Raw genomic sequence first — 20,239 nt, 5'->3', positions numbered from 1 at the left:
GATTGGTCAAAGTTTGATTGTTACCACATCATTGGCCACAATGTGTGATTGGATTGGTCAGTTGACCCCTGGGGGTTGAAGTTGAGAGGTTAACCCTCATTCTCTCATCCAGAGCGGGTCAGGAGAGGATGTCTCGGGTAAGGAGGATGGAGACACTCCTAGAGGACAGAGGAAGAAGATCAGAAAAATCCTCAAGTACGATGAGCTGAGGACGGAAACGAGGGATGCCCTGAAGGAGGAGGAGGAGAGGAGGAGACGCATCGCTGAGAGGGAGCAGCTCAGGGAGAAACTCAGAGAGGTAAAAGTCAACTGTCTGTGCGCTGTTGTCATGGCATCTGCTAATGGGATGGAAATGAAGTTAGACTCAGTCTATCAATAAGTCAACTACTCCTTCTGCCCGATGGTTCGCTAAGGAGCCAGATGGATGTGTGGTTCAGATAAGAGCATGGTACCAGCTATGCCATGTTTCCACGGTGATCACATAAATGTACTGAATGGGCTCTTTGAATAGAGTGGAAGTTGCTTAGCATTTCCTTAGTATTAAGGTTTGAATGCTTGTGGACTAGAAGATGCCCTATACTCCTAGGAACATAACCTGTCCCAACCAGCTGCCCTATACTCCTAGGAACATAACCTGTCCCAACCAGCTGCCCTATACTCCTAGGAACATAACCTGTCCCAACCAGCAGAACAGTCTCTCAGCTGCCCTATACTCCTAGGAACATAACCTGTCCCAACCAGCAGCACAGTCTCCCAGCTGCCCTATACTCCTAGGAACATAACCTGTCCCAACCAGCAGCACAGTCTCCCAGCTGCCCTGTACTCCTAGGAACATAACAACATGTCCCAACCAGCAGCACAGTCTCCCAGGTGCCCTATACTCCTAGGAACCCAACCAGCAGAACAGTCTCTCAGCTGCCCTATACTCCTAGGAACATAACCTGTCCCAACCAGCTGCCCTATACTCCTAGGAACACAACCTGTCCCAACCAGCAGAATAAATGTATGTATTTGTATGTGCAGACTGTAATGCTTTTAGACTCTACATGTCCCTCCCGACCAGGTACTCGTGGTGGAGGAGGCGACCGCCGTGGCTTGTCCAATAACAACCAAGCTGGTGCTGGATGAAGACGAGGAGACCAAGGAGCCCATGGTGCAGGTTCACCGCAATCTGGTCACTAAGCTCAAACCACACCAGGTCGACGGTGAGAGACATGTTGTAGTAGTAGTGGAGCCCATGGTGAAGGTGGAATAGTAGGAGTAGTAGTAGTAGAAGCATTAGTAGTAGTAGTAGTAGTAGTAGTAGAGCCCATGGTGAAGTAGCAGTAGTAGTAGTAACAGTAGTAGTAGTAACAGTAGTAGTAGTATCAGCAGTAGTAGTAGTAACAGTAGTAGTAGTAGTAATAGTAACAGTAGTTGTAGTAGTAGCAATAGCAGTAGCAGTAATAATAGTAGTAGTAGTAACAGTAGTAGTAGTAGTAGTAGTAGTAGTAGTAGTAGTAGCAGCAATAGCAGTAGTAGTAGCAGTAGCAATAGTAGTAGCAGTAATAATAGTAGTAGTAGTAACAGTAGTAGTAACAGTAGTAACAGTAGTTGTAGTAGTAGTAGTAGCAACAGTAGTTGTAGGAGTAGCAGCAGTAGTAGTATTAGTGGTAACAGTAGTAGTAGTAGTAGTAGTAGTTGTTACAGTAGTAGTAACAATAATAGTAGTATTAGTATCAGTAGTAACAGTAGTAGTAGTAACAGTGGTAGTAACAATAGTAGTAGTAGCAGCAGTAGTAAGAATCATAGTAGTAGTAACAATAGTAGTAGTTGTAACATTAGTAGTGACATTAGTAGTAGCAGTAACAATAGTAGTTGCAGTAGTAGTAACAATAGTAGTAGTTGTAACATTAGTAGTGACATTAGTAGTAGCAGTAACAATAGTAGTTGCAGTAGTAGTAACAATAGCGGCAGTAGTAGTGGTAGTAATAGTAGTAACAATAGCAGCAGTAACAATAGTAGTAGTAACAATAGTAGCAGTAGTAGTGGTAGTAATAGTAGTAACAATAGCAGCAGTAACAATAGTAGCAGTAGTAGTGGTAGTAATAGTAGTAACAATAGTAGCAGTAGTAGTGGTAGTAATAGTAGTAACAATAGTAGCAGTAACAATAGTAGCAGTAGTAGTAACAATAGCGACAGTGGTAGTAACAGCAGCAGTAGTAACAGTAGCAGTAGTAACAGCAGCAGTAGTAACAGTAGCAGCAGTAGCCTGGCAAGAGGCTGTTTATGGTGAACCTAGCGAGGCTGTTTAGCGGCGAGGCTGTTTAGCGGCGAGGCTGTTTAGCGACGAGCCTAGCAATACCATGGACATATAACCACGTTGCATGATTTATAAACGGCAAAGGCGTATAGGAGATCAACTTTATTCAGTTCTACACCTTTTATAAAATAGTCAACACTTGCTGGTCAGTTGTCAAAGCACAGTAAACAGACTACCGTAACGCCGTGACTCCGCGTGGCTTGCTATGTGAAACAGGACAAGGAAAATAAATGTGCCAGAAAACAATTAGGCCAAGTGGATTTTCACTTGTCATGACCATTTACGTTACATTCTAATTCACCAGCTCTGTAAGGAAATTAAACTGCAACCACAGTGTGCAGAAATTGTACCTGGGGGCGGGACGTGTTACCTGGGGGCGGGACGTGTCATCTCTCTCTTTGTGACGGACAGGACTATCCTATCAATAGATGGCTAGCAGATGCATATTATTCTATATAGCAGGAGACGGTCTGACAGACTGGCAAACTAAGACTTAAATGAAAAGTATCCTAGTTTATCTGAAGTGGAAAATGTAGCTGATTAACTGACGTCCGTCTCTTATGGGAAAACACGGTCTCTAACCCCTGACCCTTCTCTGTGTGTCTGAAGGAGATGAAGGTAACCATGACGCTTCCCAGATGGACGATGATGAGGAGGACGATGATGATGAGCCTGAGAACAGGTATTTCAAAGTATTTTAATTCAAGACAAACCAAATATGTCCTGAACTGCATGCTTCTCAACCAGCTGACGAACATCCTTCAATCCTTTTTCTTATTTCCTTTACTTTCTTACGGGATGTCTGCTGTTTTACGGGCTCCTAACCAGTTGTTTTATTTTGTGTTTTTTCACATTGTAACTTATTTTGTACATAATGTTGCTGCTACTTTCTCTTATGATCGAAATGAGCTTCTGGATATCAGAACAGCGATTACATTCCTCGACTGGACAAAGACTTTTTAATGAGTCCGACGCAAAGGATGTACTGCTTTTCCGAGAACGGCCCAAATCCTCATAATTCGTGTTAAAAAAAAAGATGTAGGTATAGGGGGTGGAGATCTGGGTGCCTTGTGAGAATTTGTCTGCGAGTGGGTAATCCGCCTCTACCATCCTTCCTATTGGCCAACGTGTAATCACTGGAGAATAAACTGGATGAGCTCCGTTCAAGACTATCCTACCAACGGGACATTCAAAACTGTAATATCTTATGTTTCACAGAGTCGTGGCTGAACGACGAGATGGATAATATACAGTTGGCTGGGTGTTCCGTGCATCGGCAGGACAGAGATGATGCTAGAATATGCATATAGTTGAAAGCTTAGGATAGAAAACACTCTAAAGTTTCCAAAACTGTAACAAATATTGTCTGTGAGTATAACAGAACTGATGTTACAGGCGAAAGCCTGAGAAAAATCCAATCTGGAAGTGACTCATCTTTTGAAAGCCCTGCGTTCCGATGCGTCCCTATTGAGCTGTGAATGCCCTATCATCCAGATTACGCTTTCTCCGTATTCCCCAAGGTGTCTACAGCATTGTGACGTAGTTTTACGCATTTATATTGAAGAATACCCGTAGGCGGCTTCATTGCGCAAGTGGTCACATGAGGCTCCCAGAGAAATTCTTGCGTAAAATACAGAGGTAGCCATTACTCCAATCGCTTCTACTGAGAAACCAATTGTCCCGGTTGATATATTATCGAATAGATATTTGAAAAACACCTTGAGGATTGATTATAAACAACGTTTGCCATGTTTCTGTCGATATTATGGAGCTAATTTGGAATCTTTTTTGGCGTTGTCGTGACCGCAATTTCTGGTCGATTTCTCAGCCAAACGGAGCTATTTCGCCTACAAAAATAATATTTTTAACGTTGGCTATCTACCTGGGAGTCTCGTGAGTGAAAACATCCGAAGTTCATCAAAGGTAAACGATTTCCTTTGATTGCTTTTCTGATTTTCGTGACGTTGCCTGCTGCTAGCAAGGCATAATGCTATGCTAGGCTATCGATAAACGTACACAAATGCTTGTCTAGCTTTGGCTGTAAAGCATATTTTGAAAATCTGAGATGACAGGGTGATTAACAAAAGGCTAAGCTGTGTTCCAATATATTTCACTTGTGATTTTCATGAATAGGAATATTTTCTAGGAAGATTTATGTCCGTTGCGTTATGCTAATTAATACCGTTCACGGGATGGGGTGTCACTAGAAGTTAAACTCTAGACCACCTTTACTCCACATACAAAGCTCTCCCACGCCCTCCATTTGGCAAATCTGACCATAATTATATCCTTCTGATTCCTGCTTACAAGCTAAAACTAAAGCAGGAAGTACCAGTGACTTGCTCATTACGGAAGTGTTCAGATGACGCGAATGCTACGCTAGAGGACTGTTTTCCAGGATTCATCCAATGGGATTGAGGAGTATACCAACTCAGTCAATAAGTGCATTGACGACGCCGTCCCCACAGTGATCGTACGTACATATCCCAACCAGAAGCCATGTATTACAGGCATCATCCGCACTGAGCTAAAGGCTAGAGCTGCCGCTTTCAAGGACGCCTATATGAAATCCCGCTATGCCCTCAGACAAACCATCAAACACGTAAAGCTTCAATACAGGACTAAGATTGAATCCAACTACACCGGCTCTGATACTCGTCGGATGTTGCAGGGCTTGCAAACAATTTACAACTACAGTGGGGAACCCAGCCGCGATCTGCCCAGTGACGCGAGCCTACCAGACGGGCTTAATGCATTTTATGCTCTCTTCGAGGCAAGCAACACTGAAGCATGCATGAGAACACCAGCTGTTCCGGACGACTTTGATCACGCTCTCCGTAGCCGATTTGAGCAAGACCTTTTAAACGGGTCAACATTCACAAGGCCGCTGGGCAAGATGGATTACCACAACGTGTTCTCCGAGCACGCGCTGACCAACTGGCAAGTGTCTTAACTAACATTTTCAACTTTTCCCTGACCAAGCCTGTAATACCTACATGTTTCAAGCAGATACACCATAGTCCCTGTGCCCAAGAAAGCGAAGGTAACCTGCCTAAATGACTACCTACGTCAGTAGCCATGAAGTGCTTTGAAAGGCTGTATTTACACTGCTGCTACACGCTGTTTATTATCTATGCATAAACACTTTACCCCTACCTTCTGGTACAAATTACATCAACTAACCTGTACCCCTGCATATTGACTCGGTACCGGCACCCCCTGTATATAGCCTTGTTATAATTATAGTAAATATCTTAACTCTATTTCTTGAATTGCATTGTTTGTTAAGGGCTTGTAAGTAAGCATTTCACTACACCTGTTGTATTCGGAGCATGTGACAAATAACATTGATTTAAATTTCTTCCTCAATAGAATTGCCAAGAAGATGCTGGCCCAGATCAAGGCTAACTACTCTTCAGGAGCAGAGGAGAGCTCTGACGAGGACAGAGAAGAGAAGGAACAGAAGAAGGGGAAGGGAGGAGAGGAGCAGGAGGAGGGTGAGCTACATTCACTTTTTCATTTCATACTCGTTGATACAGTGATTCTGCAGTGCCTCTTTCCACCACTAATGGTTTATGTCAGTAGACTAGATGTAGAAATAACTGCTTGTTCCCCTCAACAGACGACGATGATGATGATGAAGGGGGCTCTGGCTCTGATGTGGACGTGAAGACGAGTGTGGGGCGTCGCCACCAACTGACGCTGTACGAAGTGGAGTCGGGAGAGGCGAAGGAGAAACCAGCCAGCAAAGGGAAGAAGAAGGAGACCAAGAGGACCAGACGGAAAGGTACGAGGGCTGTCTGGCGGGCTGGCCTGGTCTCTAGCTGGCCTGGTCTCTAGCTGGCCTGGTCTCTAGCTGGCCTGGTCTCTAGCTGGCCTGGTCTTTCTAGGCCTGTGTATTAACACCTTTGGAACAGAATAGAAGTCCTACTCTGCAAACTGTTTTCAATCAACTCTACCTCCCGCCTTTCTCTCTATCCTCGTCTTCCTCCCTCTCCTCTCCCCGTCTTCTCTTCTCTCTTCCTCCCTCCACCTCTCCAGTGGATAGTGATGACTCAGCAGACTCAGACTTTAAGGAATCAGCTAGCAGCAGTGAGTCAGGAGTTAGTGAGGAGATCAGTGAGAAGGAATCGTCGTCAGAGGAGGAGTCGGAGTCTGAGAAGGAAGGCAGTAGACACAGGAGGACCACGCGCTCCTCCGTGAAGAAGAAGAAGAAGGAGAGGAGCTACGCCCAGACGAAGAAACGGCGCCTCATCAAGGCCCAGGATTCTTCATCCGACGACAAGGTATAGGGAGGCAGGGTAGCCTAGTGGTTAGAGTGGAGGGGCGGCAGGGTAGCCTAGTGGTTAGAGTGGAGGGGCGGCAGGGTAGCCTAGTGGTTAGAGTGGAGGGGAGGCAGGGTAGCCTAGTGGTTAGAGTGGAGGGGTGGCAGGGTAGCCTAGTGGTGGCAGGGTGGCCTAGTGGTTAGAGTGGAGGGGTGGCAGGGTAGCCTAGTGGTTAGAGTGGAGGGGCGGCAGGGTAGCCTAGTGGTTAGAGTGGAGGGAGGGTAGCCTAGTGGTTAGAGTGGAGGGGAGGCAGGGTGGCCTAGTGGTTAGAGTGGAGGGGCGGCAGGGTAGCCTAGTGGTTAGAGTGGGGGGGAGGCAGGGCAGCCTAGTGGTTAGAGTGGAGGGGAGGCAGGGTAGCCTAGTGGTTAGAGCGTTGGACTAGTAACCGGAAGGTTGCAAGTTCAAACCCCTGAGCTGACAAGGTACAAATCTGCCACTGAACAGGCAGTTAACCCACTGTTCCTAGGCCAGTTAACCCACTGTTCCTAGGCCGTCATTGCAAATAGGAATTTGTTCTTAACTGACTTGCCTGGTTAAATAAAGGTCAAATAAAATAAAATAGGGAAGGAGAGGATTTTCTCCTTACTCCTGTCACAGCTCCTCCTCTGCATTGCAGGGGCGGTTCCTCCTGCAGGTAGAGGAGGATCGTTAGTGATTGGAGTCACCTGGGATCAGAGTATTTAAACTGTCACTAATCACCTCTCTCTCCGCGCTAGAATATCTAAACAGAGAAAAGAGCTTTCATGCAAGAGATCTAAGTTATAGGTACAACAATTCAAACTGGAGAATTCCCTGTGGTTTTAAACTCATGTATGCATTCATGAAAATGTGATTTAAAAACAAACAAAATGGGTTCATACCTGGAGGAGCGGAGAGAGAGAGGTGATTAGTGACAGTTTTAAATACTCTGATCCCAGGTGACTCCAATCACTAACGATCCTCCTCTACCTGGAGGAGCGGAGAGAGAGAGAGGTGATTAGTGACAGTTTTAAATACTCTGATCCCAGGTGACTCCAATCACTAACGATCCTCCTCTACCTGGAGGAGCGGAGAGAGAGAGGTGATTAGTGACAGTTTTAAATACTCTGATCCCAGGTGACTCCAATCACTAACGATCCTCCTCTACCTGGAGGAGCGGAGAGAGAGGTGATTAGTGACAGTTTTAAATACTCTGATCCCAGGTGACTCCAATCACTAACGATCCTCCTCTACCTGCAGGAGGAACCGCCCCTGCAATGCAGATGAGGAGCCGTGACACTCCTAAACAATTTAACATTTGTGAATTTGGTCTGGAATTCATTGATTGGTCAATGTTTGATTGTTACCACATCATTGGTCACAATGTGTGATTGGATTGGTCAGTTGACCCCTGGGGGTTGAAGTTGAGAGGTTAACCCTCATTCTCTCCTCCAGAGCGGGTCAGGAGAGGATGTCTCGGGTAAGGAGGATGGAGACACTCCTAGAGGACAGAGGAAGAAGATCAGAAAAATCCTCAAGTACGATGAGCTGAGGACGGAAACGAGGGATGCCCTGAAGGAGGAGGAGGAGAGGAGGAGACGCATCGCTGAGAGGGAGCAGCTCAGGGAGAAACTCAGAGAGGTAAAAGTCAACTGTCTGTGCGCTGTTGTCATGGCATCTGCTAATGGGATGGAAATGAAGTTAGACTCAGTCTATCAATAAGTCAACTACTCCTTCTGCCCGATGGTTCGCTAAGGAGCCAGATGGATGTGTGGTTCAGATAAGAGCATGGTACCAGCTATGCCATGTTTCCACGGTGATCACATAAATGTACTGAATGGGCTCTTTGAATAGAGTGGAAGTTGCTTAGCATTTCCTTAGTATTAAGGTTTGAATGCTTGTGGACTAGAAGATGCCCTATACTCCTAGGAACATAACCTGTCCCAACCAGCTGCCCTATACTCCTAGGAACATAACCTGTCCCAACCAGCTGCCCTATACTCCTAGGAACATAACCTGTCCCAACCAGCAGAACAGTCTCCCAGCTGCCCTAAATTCCTAGGAACATAACCTGTCCCAACCAGCTGCCCTATACTCCTAGGAACTAAACCTGTCCCAACCAGTAGAACAGTCTCCCAGCTGCCCTATACTTCTAGGAACATAACCTGTCTCAACCAGCTGAACAGTCTCCCAGCTGCCCTATACTCCTAGGAACCTAACCTGTCTCAACCTGTCCCAACCAGCAGAACAGTCTCCCAGCTGCCCTATACTCCTAGGAACATAACCTGTCCCAACCAGCAGAACAGTCTCCCAGCTGCCCTAAATTCCTAGGAACATAACCTGTCCCAACCAGCTGCCCTATACTCCTAGGAACTAAACCTGTCCCAACCAGTAGAACAGTCTCCCAGCTGCCCTAAACTCCTAGGAACATAACTTGTCCCAACCAGCAGAACAGTCTCCCAGCTGCCCTAAACTCCCTGGAACATAACCTGTCCCAACCAGCTGCCCTATACTCCTAGGAACATAACCTGTCCCAACCAGCTGCCCTATACTCCTAGGAACCTAACCTGTCCCAACCAGCAGCACAGTCTCCCAGCTGCCCTATACTCCTAGGAACATAACCTGTCCCAACCAGCAGCACAGTCTCCCAGGTGCCCTATACTCCTAGGAACATAACCTGTCCCAACCAGCAGAACAGTCTCCCAGCTGCCCTATACTCATAGGAACATAACCTGTCCCAACCAGCACCACAGTCTCCCAGCTGCCCTATACTCCTAGGAACATAACCTGTCCCAACCAGCAGCACAGTCTCCCAGGTGCCCTATACTCCTAGGAACCCAACCAGCAGAACAGTCTCTCAGCTGCCCTATACTCCTAGGAATATAACCTGTCCCAACCAGCAGAACAGTCTCCCAGCTGCCCTATACTCCTAGGAACACAACCTGTCCCAACCAGCAGAACAGTCTCCCAGCTGCCCTATACTCCTAGGAACACAACCTGTCCCAACCGGCAGAACAGTCTCCCAGCTGCCCTATACTCCTAGGAACCCAACCAGCAGAACAGTCTCTCAGCTGCCCTATACTCCTAGGAACATAACCTGTCCCAACCAGCAGAATAAATGTATGTATTTGTATGTGCAGACTGTAATGCTTTTAGACTAGACTCTATATGTCCCTCCCGACCAGGTACTCGTGGTGGAGGAGGCGTCCGCCGTGGCTTGTCCAATCACAACCAAGCTGGTGCTGGATGAAGACGAGGAGACCAAGGAGCCCATGGTGCAGGTTCACCGCAATCTGGTCACTAAGCTCAAACCACACCAGGTCGACGGTGAGAGACATGTTGTAGTGTTAGTGGAGCCCATGGTGAAGGTGGAATAGTAGTAGTAGTAGAAGCATTAGTAGTAGTAGTAGTAGTAGTAGTAGTAGTAGAGCCCATTGTGAAGTAGCAGTAGTAGTATTAGCAGTAGTAGTAGCAGTAGCAGTAGTAGAGCCCATGGTGAAGTAGCAGTAGTAGTAGTAGTAGTATTAGCAGTAGTGGTAGCTGTAGTGGTAGTAGTAGCAGTAACAGTAGTAGTAGACCCCATGGTGAAGTAGTAGTATTAGCAGTAGTGGTGGTAGTAGTAGTAGCAGTAGTAGTAGTAGTAGTAGTAGTAGTAACAGTAGTAGTAGAGCCCATGGTGAAGTAGAAGTAGTAGTAGTATTAGCAGTAGTGGTAGTGGTAGTAGTAGTAGTAGTAGTAGTAGTAGTAGAGCCCATGGTGAAGTAGTAGTAGTAGTAGCGGTAGTAGTAGTAGTAGTTGTAACTGTAGTAGTAGCAGTAGTAGTCGCAGTAACAATAGTAGTAGTAGTAGTAGCAGTAATAATAGTAGTAACAGTAGTAGTAGTAGTTACAGTAGTAGTAGTAACAATAGCAGTAGTAGTAGTAGTAACAGTAGTAGTAGTAGTAGCAGCAGCAGCAGTAGTAGTATTAGTGGTAACAGTAGTAGTAGTAGTAGGTACAGTAGTAGTAACAGTAGTAGTAGTAGTAACAGTGGTAGTAACAATGGTAGTAGTAACAGTAGTAGTAGTATTAGTATTAGTATCAGTAGTAACAATAGCAGTAGTATTAGTGGTAGTAGTAACAATAGTAGTAGTAGTAGTAGTATTAGTAGTAACAATAGTAGTAGTTGTAACATTAGTGACATTAGTAGTAACAATAGTAGTATTAGTAGTAACAATAGTAGTAGTTGTAACAGTAGTGACATTAGTAGTAGTAGTAACAATAGTAGTAGTAGCAGTAACAATAGTAGTTGCAGTAACAATAGTAGTTGCAGTAGTAGTAACAATAGTAGTAACAATAGCAGCAGTAACAATAGTAGTAGTAACAATAGCGGCAGTGGTAGTAACAGCAGCAGTAGTAACAGCAGCAGTAGTAACAGCAGCAGCAGTAGCCTGGCAAGAGGCTGTTTATGGTGAACCTGGCGAGGCTGTTTAGCGGCGAGGCTGTTTAGCGGCGAGCCTAGCAATACCATGGACATATAACCACGTTGCATGATTTATAAACGGCAAAGGCGTATAGGAGATCAACTTTATTCAGTTCTACACCTTTTATAAAATAGTCAACACTTGCTGGTCAGTTGTCAAAGCACAGTAAACAGACTACCGTAACGCCGTGACTCCGCGTGGCTTGCTATGTGAAACAGGACAAGGAAAATAAATGTTCCAGAAAACAATTAGGCCAAGTGGATTTTCACTTGTCATGACCATTTACGTTACATTCTAATTCACCAGCTCTGTAAGGAAATTAAACTGCAACCACAGTGTGCAGAAATTGTACCTGGGGGCGGGACGTGTTACCTGGGGGCGGGACGTGTTATCTCTCGCTTTGTGACGGACAGGACTGTCCTATCAATAGATGGCTAGCAGATGCATATTATTCTATATAGCAGGAGACGGTCTGACAGACTGGCAAACTAAGACTTAAATGAAAAGTATCCTAGTTTATCTGAAGTGGAAAATGTAACTGACATCCATCCGTCTCTTATGGGAAAACATGGTCTCTAACCCCTGACCCTTCTCTGTGTGTCTGAAGGAGATGAAGGTAACCATGACGCTTCCCAGATGGCTGATGAGGAGGACGATGATGATGAGCCTGAGAACAGGTATGTAAAAGTATTTTAATTCAAGACAAACCAAATATGTCCTGAACTGCATGCTTCTCAACCAGCTGACGAACATCCTTCAATCCTTTTTCTTATTTCCTTTACTTTCTTACGGGATGTCTGCTGTTTTACGGGCTCCTAACCAGTTGTTTTATTTTGTGTTTTTTCACATTGTAACTTATTTTGTACATAATGTTGCTGCTACTTTCGCTTATGATCGAAATGAGCTTCTGGATATCAGAACAGTGATCACATTCCTCGACTGGACAAAGACTTTTTAATGAGCCCGACGCAAAGGATGTACTGCTTTTCCGAGAACGGCCCAAATCCTCATAATTCGTGTTAAAAAAAGATGTAGGTATAGGGGGTGGAGATCTGGGTGCCTTGTGAGAATTTGTCTGAGTGGGTAATCCGCCTCTACCATCCTTCCTATTGGCCAACGTGTAATCACTGGAGAATAAACTGGATGAGCTCCGTTCAAGACTATCCTACCAACGGGACATTCAAAACTGTAATATCTTATGTTTCACAGAGTCGTGGCTGAACGACGAGATGGATAATATACAGTTGGCTGGGTTTTCCGTGCATCGGCAGGACAGAATAGCTAAGCCCGGCAAGACGAGGGTGGTGTGTATTTGTCAACAGCTGGTGCAAGATGTCTAATATTAAAGAAGTCTCGAAGTATTGCTCGCCTGAGGTAGAGTACCTCATGATAAGCTGTAGACCACACTATCCAAGAGTTTTAATCTATATTTTTCGTAGCTGTTTATTTACCACCACAATCCAATGCTGGCACTAAGATTGCACTCAGCGAGTTGTATAAGGCCATTAGCAAACAAGAATATGCTGCACTCCTGGTGGCTGGGTACTAAACCTGTTGGTACTCGGGGGCAGTATTTTCATTTTTGGAAAAATAACGTTCCCAAATTAAACAGGATATTTTGTCAGGACAAGATGCTAGAATATGCATATAATTGAAAGCTTAGGATAGAAAACACTCTAAAGTTTCCAAAACTGTAAAAAATATTGTCTGTGAGTATAACAGAACTGATGTTACAGGCGAAAGCCTGAGAAAAATCCAATCTGGAAGTGACTCATCTTTTGAAAGCCCTGCGTTCCGATGCGTCCCTATTGAGCTGTGAATGCCCTATCAACCAGATTACGCTTTCTCCGTATTCCCCAAGGTGTCTACAGCATTGTGACGTAGTTTTACGCATTTATGTTGAAGAATACCCGTAGGCGGCTTCATTGCGCAAGTGGTCACGAGGCTCCCAGAGAAATTCTCGCGTAAAATACAGAGGTAGCCATTACTCCAATCGCTTCTACTGAGAAACCAATTGTCCCGGTTGATATATTATCGAATAGATATTTGAAAAACACCTTGAGGATTGATTATAAACAACGTTTGCCATGTTTCTGTCGATATTATGGAGCTAATTTGGAATCTTTTTTGGCGTTGTCGTGACCGCAATTTCTGGTCGATTTCTCAGCCAAACGGAGCTATTTTGCCTACAAAAATAATATTTTGGGAAAAAAATAACGTTGGCTATCTACCTGGGAGTCTCGTGAGTGAAAACATCCGAAGTTCATCAAAGGTAAACGATTTAATTTGATTGCTTTTCTGATTTTCGTGACAACGTTGCCTGCTGCTAGCAAGGCATAATGCTATGCTAGGCTATCGATAAACGTACACAAATGCTTGTCTAGCTTTGGCTGTAAAGCATATTTTGAAAATCTGAGATGACAGGGTGATTAACAAAAGGCTAAGCTGTGTTCCAATATATTTCACTTGTGATTTTCATGAATAGGAATATTTTCTAGGAAGATTTATGTCCGTTGCGTTATGCTAATTAATACCGTTCACGGGATGGGGTGTCACTAGAAGTTAAACTCTAGACCACCTTTACTCCACATACAAAGCTCTCCCCCGCCCTCCATTTGGCAAATCTGACCATAATTCTATCCTCCTGATTCCTGCTTACAAGCAAAAACTAAAGCAGGAAGTACCAGTGACTTGCTCATTACGGAAGTGTTCAGATGACGCGAATGCTACGCTAGAGGACTGTTTTCCAGGATTCATCCAATGGGATTGAGGAGTATACCAACTCAGTCAATAAGTGCATTGACGACGCCGTCCCCACAGTGACCATACGTACATATCCCAACCAGAAGCCATGTATTACAGGCATCACCCGCACTGAGCTAAAGGCTAGAGCTGCCGCTTTCAAGGACGCCTATATGAAATCCCGCTATGCCCTCAGACAAACCATCAAACACGTAAAGCTTCAATACAGGACTAAGATTGAATCCAACTACACCGGCTCTGATACTCGTCGGATGTTGCAGGGCTTGCAAACAATTTACAACTACAGTGGGGAACCCAGCCGCGATCTGCCCAGTGACGCGAGCCTACCAGCCGGGCTTGATGCATTTTATGCTCTCTTCGAGGCAAGCAACACTGAAGCATGCATGAGAACACCAGCTGTTCCGGACGACTTTGATCACGCTCTCCGTAGCCGATTTGAGCAAGACCTTTAAACACGTCAACATTCACAAGGCCGCTGGGCAAGATGGATTACCACAACGTGTTCGAGCACGCGCTGACCAACTGGCAAGTGTCTTAACTAACATTTTAAACTTTTCCCTGACCAAGCCTGTAATACCTACATGTTTCAAGCAGATACACCATAGTCCCTGTGCCCAAGAAAGCGAAGGTAACCTGCCTAAATGACTACCGCCCTGTAGCACTCACGTCAGTAGCCATGAAGTGCTTTGAAAGGCTGTATTTACACTGCTGCTACACGCTGTTTATTATCTATGCATAAACACTTTACCCCTCCATACCTTCTGGTACAAATTACATCAACTAACCTGTAGCCCTGCATATTGACTCAGTACCCCCTGTATATAGCCTTGTTATAATTATAGTAAATATCTTAACTCTATTTCTTGAATTGCATTGTTTGTTAAGGGCTTGTAAGTAAGCATTTCACTACAACTGTTCGGAGTATGTGACAAATAACATTGATTTAAATTTCTTCCTCAATAGAATTGCCAAGAAGATGCTGGCCCAGATCAAGGCTAACTACTCTTCAGGAGCAGAGGAGAGCTCTGACGAGGACGGAGAAGAGAAGGAACAGAAGAAGGGGAAGGGAGGAGAGGAGCAGGAGGAGGGTGAGCTACATTCACTTTTTCATTTCATACTTGTTGATACAGTGATTCTGCAGTGCCTCTTTCCACCACTAATGGTTTATGTCAGTAGACTAGATGTAGAAATAACTGCTTGTTCCCCTCAACAGACGACGACGATGATGATGAAGGGGGCTCTGGCTCTGATGTGGACGTGAAGACGAGTGTGGGGCGTCGCCACCAACTGACGCTGTACGAAGTGGAGTCAGGAGAGGAGAAGGAGAAACCAGCCAGCAAGGGGAAGAAGAAGGAGACCAAGAGGACCAGACGGAAAGGTACGAGGGCTGTCTGGCGGGCTGGCCTGGTCTCTAGCTGGCCTGGTCTCTAGCTGGCCTGGTCTCTAGCTGGCCTGGTCTCTAGCTGGCCTGGTCTTTAGCTGGCCTGGTCTCTAGCTGGCCTGGTCTGTCTAGGCCTGTGTATTAACACCTTTGGAACAGAATAGAAGTCCTACTCTGCAAACTGTTTTCAATCAACTCTACCTCCCGCCTTTCTCTCTATCCTCATCTTCCTCCCTCTCCTCTCCCCGTCTTCTCTTCTCTCTTCCTCCCTCCACCTCTCCAGTGGATAGTGATGACTCAGCAGACTCAGACTTTAAGGAATCAGCTAGCAGCAGTGAGTCAGGAGTTAGTGAGGAGATCAGTGAGAAGGAATCGTGGTCAGAGGAGGAGCCGGAGTCTGAGAAGGAAGGCAGTAGACACAGGAGGACCACGCGCTCCTCCGTGAAGAAGAAGAAGAAGGAGAGGAGCTACGCCCAGACGAAGAAACGGCGCCTCATCAAGGCCCAGGATTCTTCATCCGACGACAAGGTATAGGGAGGCAGGGTAGCCTAGTGGTTAGAGTGGAGGGGCGGCAGGGTAGCCTAGTGGTTAGAGTGGAGGGGCGGCAGGGTAGCCTAGTGGTTAGAGTGGAGGGGCGGCAGGGTAGCCTAGTGGTTAGAGTGGAGGGGAGGCAGGGTAGCCTAGTGGTTAGAGTGGAGGGGCGGCAGGGTAGCCTAGTGGTTAGAGTAGAGGGGCGGCAGGGTAGCCTAGTGGTTAGAGTGGAGGGGCGGCAGGGTAGCCTAGTGGTTAGAGTGGGGGGGCGGCAGGGTAGCCTAGTGGTTAGAGTGGAGGGGCGGCAGGGTAGCCTAGTGGTTAGAGTGGAGGGGCGGCAGGGTAGCCTAGTGGTTAGAGTGGAGGGGCGGCAGGGTAGCCTAGTGGTTAGAGTGGAGGGGCGGCAGGGTGGCCTAGTGGTTAGAGTGGAAGGGTGGCCTAGTGGTTAGAGTGGAGGGGCGGCAGGGTGGCCTAGTGGTTAGAGTGGAGGGGCGGCAGGGTAGCCTAGTGGTTAGAGTGGAGGGGCGGCAGGGTAGCCTAGTGGTTAGAGTGGAGGGGCGGCAGGGTAGCCTAGTGGTTAGAGTGGAGGGGCGGCAGGGTAGCCTAGTGGTTAGAGTGGAGGGGCGGCAGGGTAGCCTAGTGGTTAGAGTGGAGGGGCGGCAGGGTAGCCTAGTGGTTAGAGTGGAGGGGCGGCAGGGTAGCCTAGTGGTTAGAGTGGAGGGGCGGCAGGGTAGCCTAGTGGTTAGAGTGGAGGGGCGGCAGGGTAGCCTAGTGGTTAGAGTGGAGGGGCGGCAGGGTAGCCTAGTGGTTAGAGTGGAGGGGCGGCAGGGTGGCCTAGTGGTTAGAGTGGAGGGGCGGCAGGGTGGCCTAGTGGTTAGAGTGGAGGGGCGGCAGGGTAGCCTAGTGGTTAGAGTGGAGGGGCGGCAGGGTAGCCTAGTGGTTAGAGTGGAGGGGCGGCAGGGTAGCCTAGTGGTTAGAGTGGAGGGGCGGCAGGGTAGCCTAGTGGTTAGAGTGGAGGGGAGGCAGGGTAGCCTAGTGGTTAGAGTGGAGGGGCGGCAGGGTAGCCTAGTGGTTAGAGTAGAGGGGCGGCAGGGTAGCCTAGTGGTTAGAGTGGAGGGGCGGCAGGGTAGCCTAGTGGTTAGAGTGGGGGGGCGGCAGGGTAGCCTAGTGGTTAGAGTGGAGGGGCGGCAGGGTAGCCTAGTGGTTAGAGTGGAGGGGCGGCAGGGTAGCCTAGTGGTTAGAGTGGAGGGGCGGCAGGGTAGCCTAGTGGTTAGAGTGGAGGGGCGGCAGGGTGGCCTAGTGGTTAGAGTGGAAGGGTGGCCTAGTGGTTAGAGTGGAGGGGCGGCAGGGTGGCCTAGTGGTTAGAGTGGAGGGGCGGCAGGGTAGCCTAGTGGTTAGAGTGGAGGGGCGGCAGGGTAGCCTAGTGGTTAGAGTGGAGGGGCGGCAGGGTAGCCTAGTGGTTAGAGTGGAGGGGCGGCAGGGTAGCCTAGTGGTTAGAGTGGAGGGGCGGCAGGGTAGCCTAGTGGTTAGAGTGGAGGGGCGGCAGGGTAGCCTAGTGGTTAGAGTGGAGGGGCGGCAGGGTAGCCTAGTGGTTAGAGTGGAGGGGCGGCAGGGTAGCCTAGTGGTTAGAGTGGAGGGGCGGCAGGGTAGCCTAGTGGTTAGAGTGGAGGGGCGGCAGGGTGGCCTAGTGGTTAGAGTGGAGGGGCGGCAGGGTAGCCTAGTGGTTAGAGTGGAGGGGCGGCAGGGTAGCCTAGTGGTTAGAGTGGAGGGGCGGCAGGGTAGCCTAGTGGTTAGAGTGGAGGGGCGGCAGGGTAGCCTAGTGGTTAGAGTGGAGGGGCGGCAGGGTAGCCTAGTGGTTAGAGTGGAGGGGAGGCAGGGTAGCCTAGTGGTTGGGGCGGCAGGGTAGCCTAGTGGTTAGAGTGGAGGGGCGGCAGGGTAGCCTAGTGGTTAGAGTGGAGGGGCGGCAGGGTAGCCTAGTGGTTAGAGTGGAGGGGCGGCAGGGTGGCCTAGTGGTTAGAGTGGAGGGGCGGCAGGGTGGCCTAGTGGTTAGAGTGGAGGGGAGGCAGGGTGGCCTAGTGGTTAGAGTGGAGGGGCGGCAGGGTAGCCTAGTGGTTAGAGTGGAGGGAGGGTAGCCTAGTGGTTAGAGTGGAGGGGAGGCAGGGTGGCCTAGTGGTTAGAGTGGAGGGGAGGCAGGGTAGCCTAGTGGTTAGAGCGTTGGACTAGTAACCGGAAGGTTGCAAGTTCAAACCCCTGAGCTGACAAGGTACAAATCTGCCACTGAACAGGCAGTTAACCCACTGTTCCTAGGCCAGTTAACCCACTGTTCCTAGGCCGTCATTGCAAATAGGAATTTGTTCTTAACTGACTTGCCTGGTTAAATAAAGGTCAAATAAAATAAAATAGGGAAGGAGAGGATTTTCTCCTTACTCCTGTCACAGCTCCTCCTCTGCATTGCAGGGGCGGTTCCTCCTGCAGGTAGAGGAGGATCGTTAGTGATTGGAGTCACCTGGGATCAGAGTATTTAAACTGTCACTAATCACCTCTCTCTCCGCGCTAGAATATCTAAACAGAGAAAAGAGCTTTCATGCAAGAGATCTAAGTTATAGGTACAACAATTCAAACTGGAGAATTCCCTGTGGTTTTAAACTCATGTATGCATTCATGAAAATGTGATTTAAAAACAAACAAAATGGGTTCATACCTGGAGGAGCGGAGAGAGAGAGGTGATTAGTGACAGTTTTAAATACTCTGATCCCAGGTGACTCCAATCACTAACGATCCTCCTCTACCTGGAGGAGCGGAGAGAGAGAGAGGTGATTAGTGACAGTTTTAAATACTCTGATCCCAGGTGACTCCAATCACTAACGATCCTCCTCTACCTGCAGGAGGAACCGCCCCTGCAATGCAGATGAGGAGCCGTGACACTACTAAACAATTTAACATTTGTGAATTTGGTCTGGAATTCATTGATTGGTCAATGTTTGATTGTTACCACATCATTGGTCACAATGTGTGATTGGATTGGTCAGTTGACCCCTGGGGGTTGAAGTTGAGAGGTTAACCCTCATTCTCTCCTCCAGAGTGGGTCAGGAGAGGACGTCTCGGGTAAGGAGGATGGAGACACTCCTAGAGGACAGAGGAAGAAGATCAGAAAAATCCTCAAGTACGATGAGCTGAGGACGGAAACGAGGGATGCCCTGAAGGAGGAGGAGGAGAGGAGGAGACGCATCGCTGAGAGGGAGCAGCTCAGGGAGAAACTCGGAGAGGTAAAAGTCAACTGTCTGTGCGCTGTTGTCATGGCATCTGCTAATGGGATGGAAATGAAGTTAGACTCAGTCTATCAATAAGTCAACTACTCCTTCTGCCCGATGGTTCGCTAAGGAGCCAGATGGATGTGTGGTTCAGATAAGAGCATGGTACCAGCTATGCCATGTTTCCACGGTGATCACATAAATGTACTGAATGGGCTCTTTGAATAGAGTGGAAGTTGCTTAGCATTTCCTTAGTATTAAGGTTTGAATGCTTGTGGACTAGAAGATGCCCTATACTCCTAGGAACATAACCTGTCCCGACCAGCAGAACAGTCTCCCAGCTGCCCTATACTCCTAGGAACATAACCTGTCCCAACCAGCAGAACAGTCTCCCAGCTGCCCTAAATTCCTAGGAACATAACCTGTCCCAACCAGCTGCCCTATACTCCTAGGAACTAAACCTGTCCCAACCAGTAGAACAGTCTCTCAGCTGCCCTAAACTCCTAGGAACATAACCTGTCCCAACCAGCTGCCCTATACTCCTAGGAACATAACCTGTCCCAACCAGCTGCCCTATACTCCTAGGAACTAAACCTGTCCCAACCAGCAGAACAGTCTCCCAGCTGCCCTAAATTCATTGGAACATAACCTGTCCCAACCAGCTGCCCTATTATACTCCTAGGAACATAACCTGTCCCAACCAGCAGAACAGTCTCTCATCTGCCCTAAACTCCTAGGAACTAAACCTATCCCAACCAGCAGCACAGTCTCCCAGCTGCCCTATACTCCTAGGAACATAACCTGTCCCAACCAGCAGAACAGTCTCCCAGCTGCCCTATACTCCTTGGAACATAACCTGTCCCAGCTGCCCTATACTCCTAGGAACCTAACCTGTCCCAACCAGCAGCACAGTCTCCCAGCTGCCCTATACTCCTAGGAATATAACCTGTCCCAACCAGCAGAACAGTCTCCCAGCTGCCCTATACTCCTAGGAACACAACCTGTCTCAACCTGTCTCAACCAGCAGAACAGTCTCCCAGCTGCCCTAAACTCCTAGGAACATAACCTGTCCCAACCAGCAGAACAGTCTCCCAGCTGCCCTATACTCCTTGGAACATAACCTGTCCCAGCTGCCCTATACTCCTAGGAACCTAACCTGTCCCAACCAGCAGCACAGTCTCCCAGCTGCCCTATACTCCTAGGAATATAACCTGTCCCAACCAGCAGAACAGTCTCCCAGCTGCCCTATACTCCTAGGAACACAAC

At 47.7% G+C, this 20,239-nt stretch overlaps 1 protein-coding gene across 16 annotated transcripts in view; it reads left to right on the top strand.

Annotated features, from left to right (window-relative positions):
• Window positions 1-20,239, top strand: part of LOC110504448 (transcriptional regulator ATRX) — a 56,133-nt gene that overhangs the window by 29,019 nt on the left and 6,875 nt on the right. For 9 of the 16 annotated variants that reach the window (XM_036970289.1, XM_036970295.1, XM_036970291.1 and 6 more), the window contains 13 exons: window positions 113-298; window positions 1,040-1,205; window positions 2,912-2,984; window positions 5,675-5,799; window positions 5,925-6,089; window positions 6,344-6,588; window positions 8,041-8,226; window positions 9,747-9,912; window positions 11,655-11,724; window positions 14,774-14,898; window positions 15,024-15,188; window positions 15,475-15,719; window positions 18,803-18,988. In XM_036970289.1, the coding sequence (XP_036826184.1) occupies window positions 113-298; window positions 1,040-1,205; window positions 2,912-2,984; window positions 5,675-5,799; window positions 5,925-6,089; window positions 6,344-6,588; window positions 8,041-8,226; window positions 9,747-9,912; window positions 11,655-11,724; window positions 14,774-14,898; window positions 15,024-15,188; window positions 15,475-15,719; window positions 18,803-18,988 (2,103 nt within the window). The remainder of the gene's footprint in view (window positions 1-112; window positions 299-1,039; window positions 1,206-2,911; window positions 2,985-5,674; window positions 5,800-5,924; window positions 6,090-6,343; window positions 6,589-8,040; window positions 8,227-9,746; window positions 9,913-11,654; window positions 11,725-14,773; window positions 14,899-15,023; window positions 15,189-15,474; window positions 15,720-18,802; window positions 18,989-20,239) is intronic. The other 7 variants (XM_036970292.1, XM_036970293.1, XM_036970302.1 and 4 more) reach the window with 7 other exon arrangements.

This window comes from Oncorhynchus mykiss, chromosome 31 (assembly GCF_013265735.2).
Source record: "Oncorhynchus mykiss isolate Arlee chromosome 31, USDA_OmykA_1.1, whole genome shotgun sequence".
NCBI lineage: Eukaryota > Metazoa > Chordata > Actinopteri > Salmoniformes > Salmonidae > Oncorhynchus > Oncorhynchus mykiss.
The sequence above is the reverse complement of the archived record's forward strand: the minus strand, read 5'-3'. Positions and strand labels throughout refer to the sequence as shown.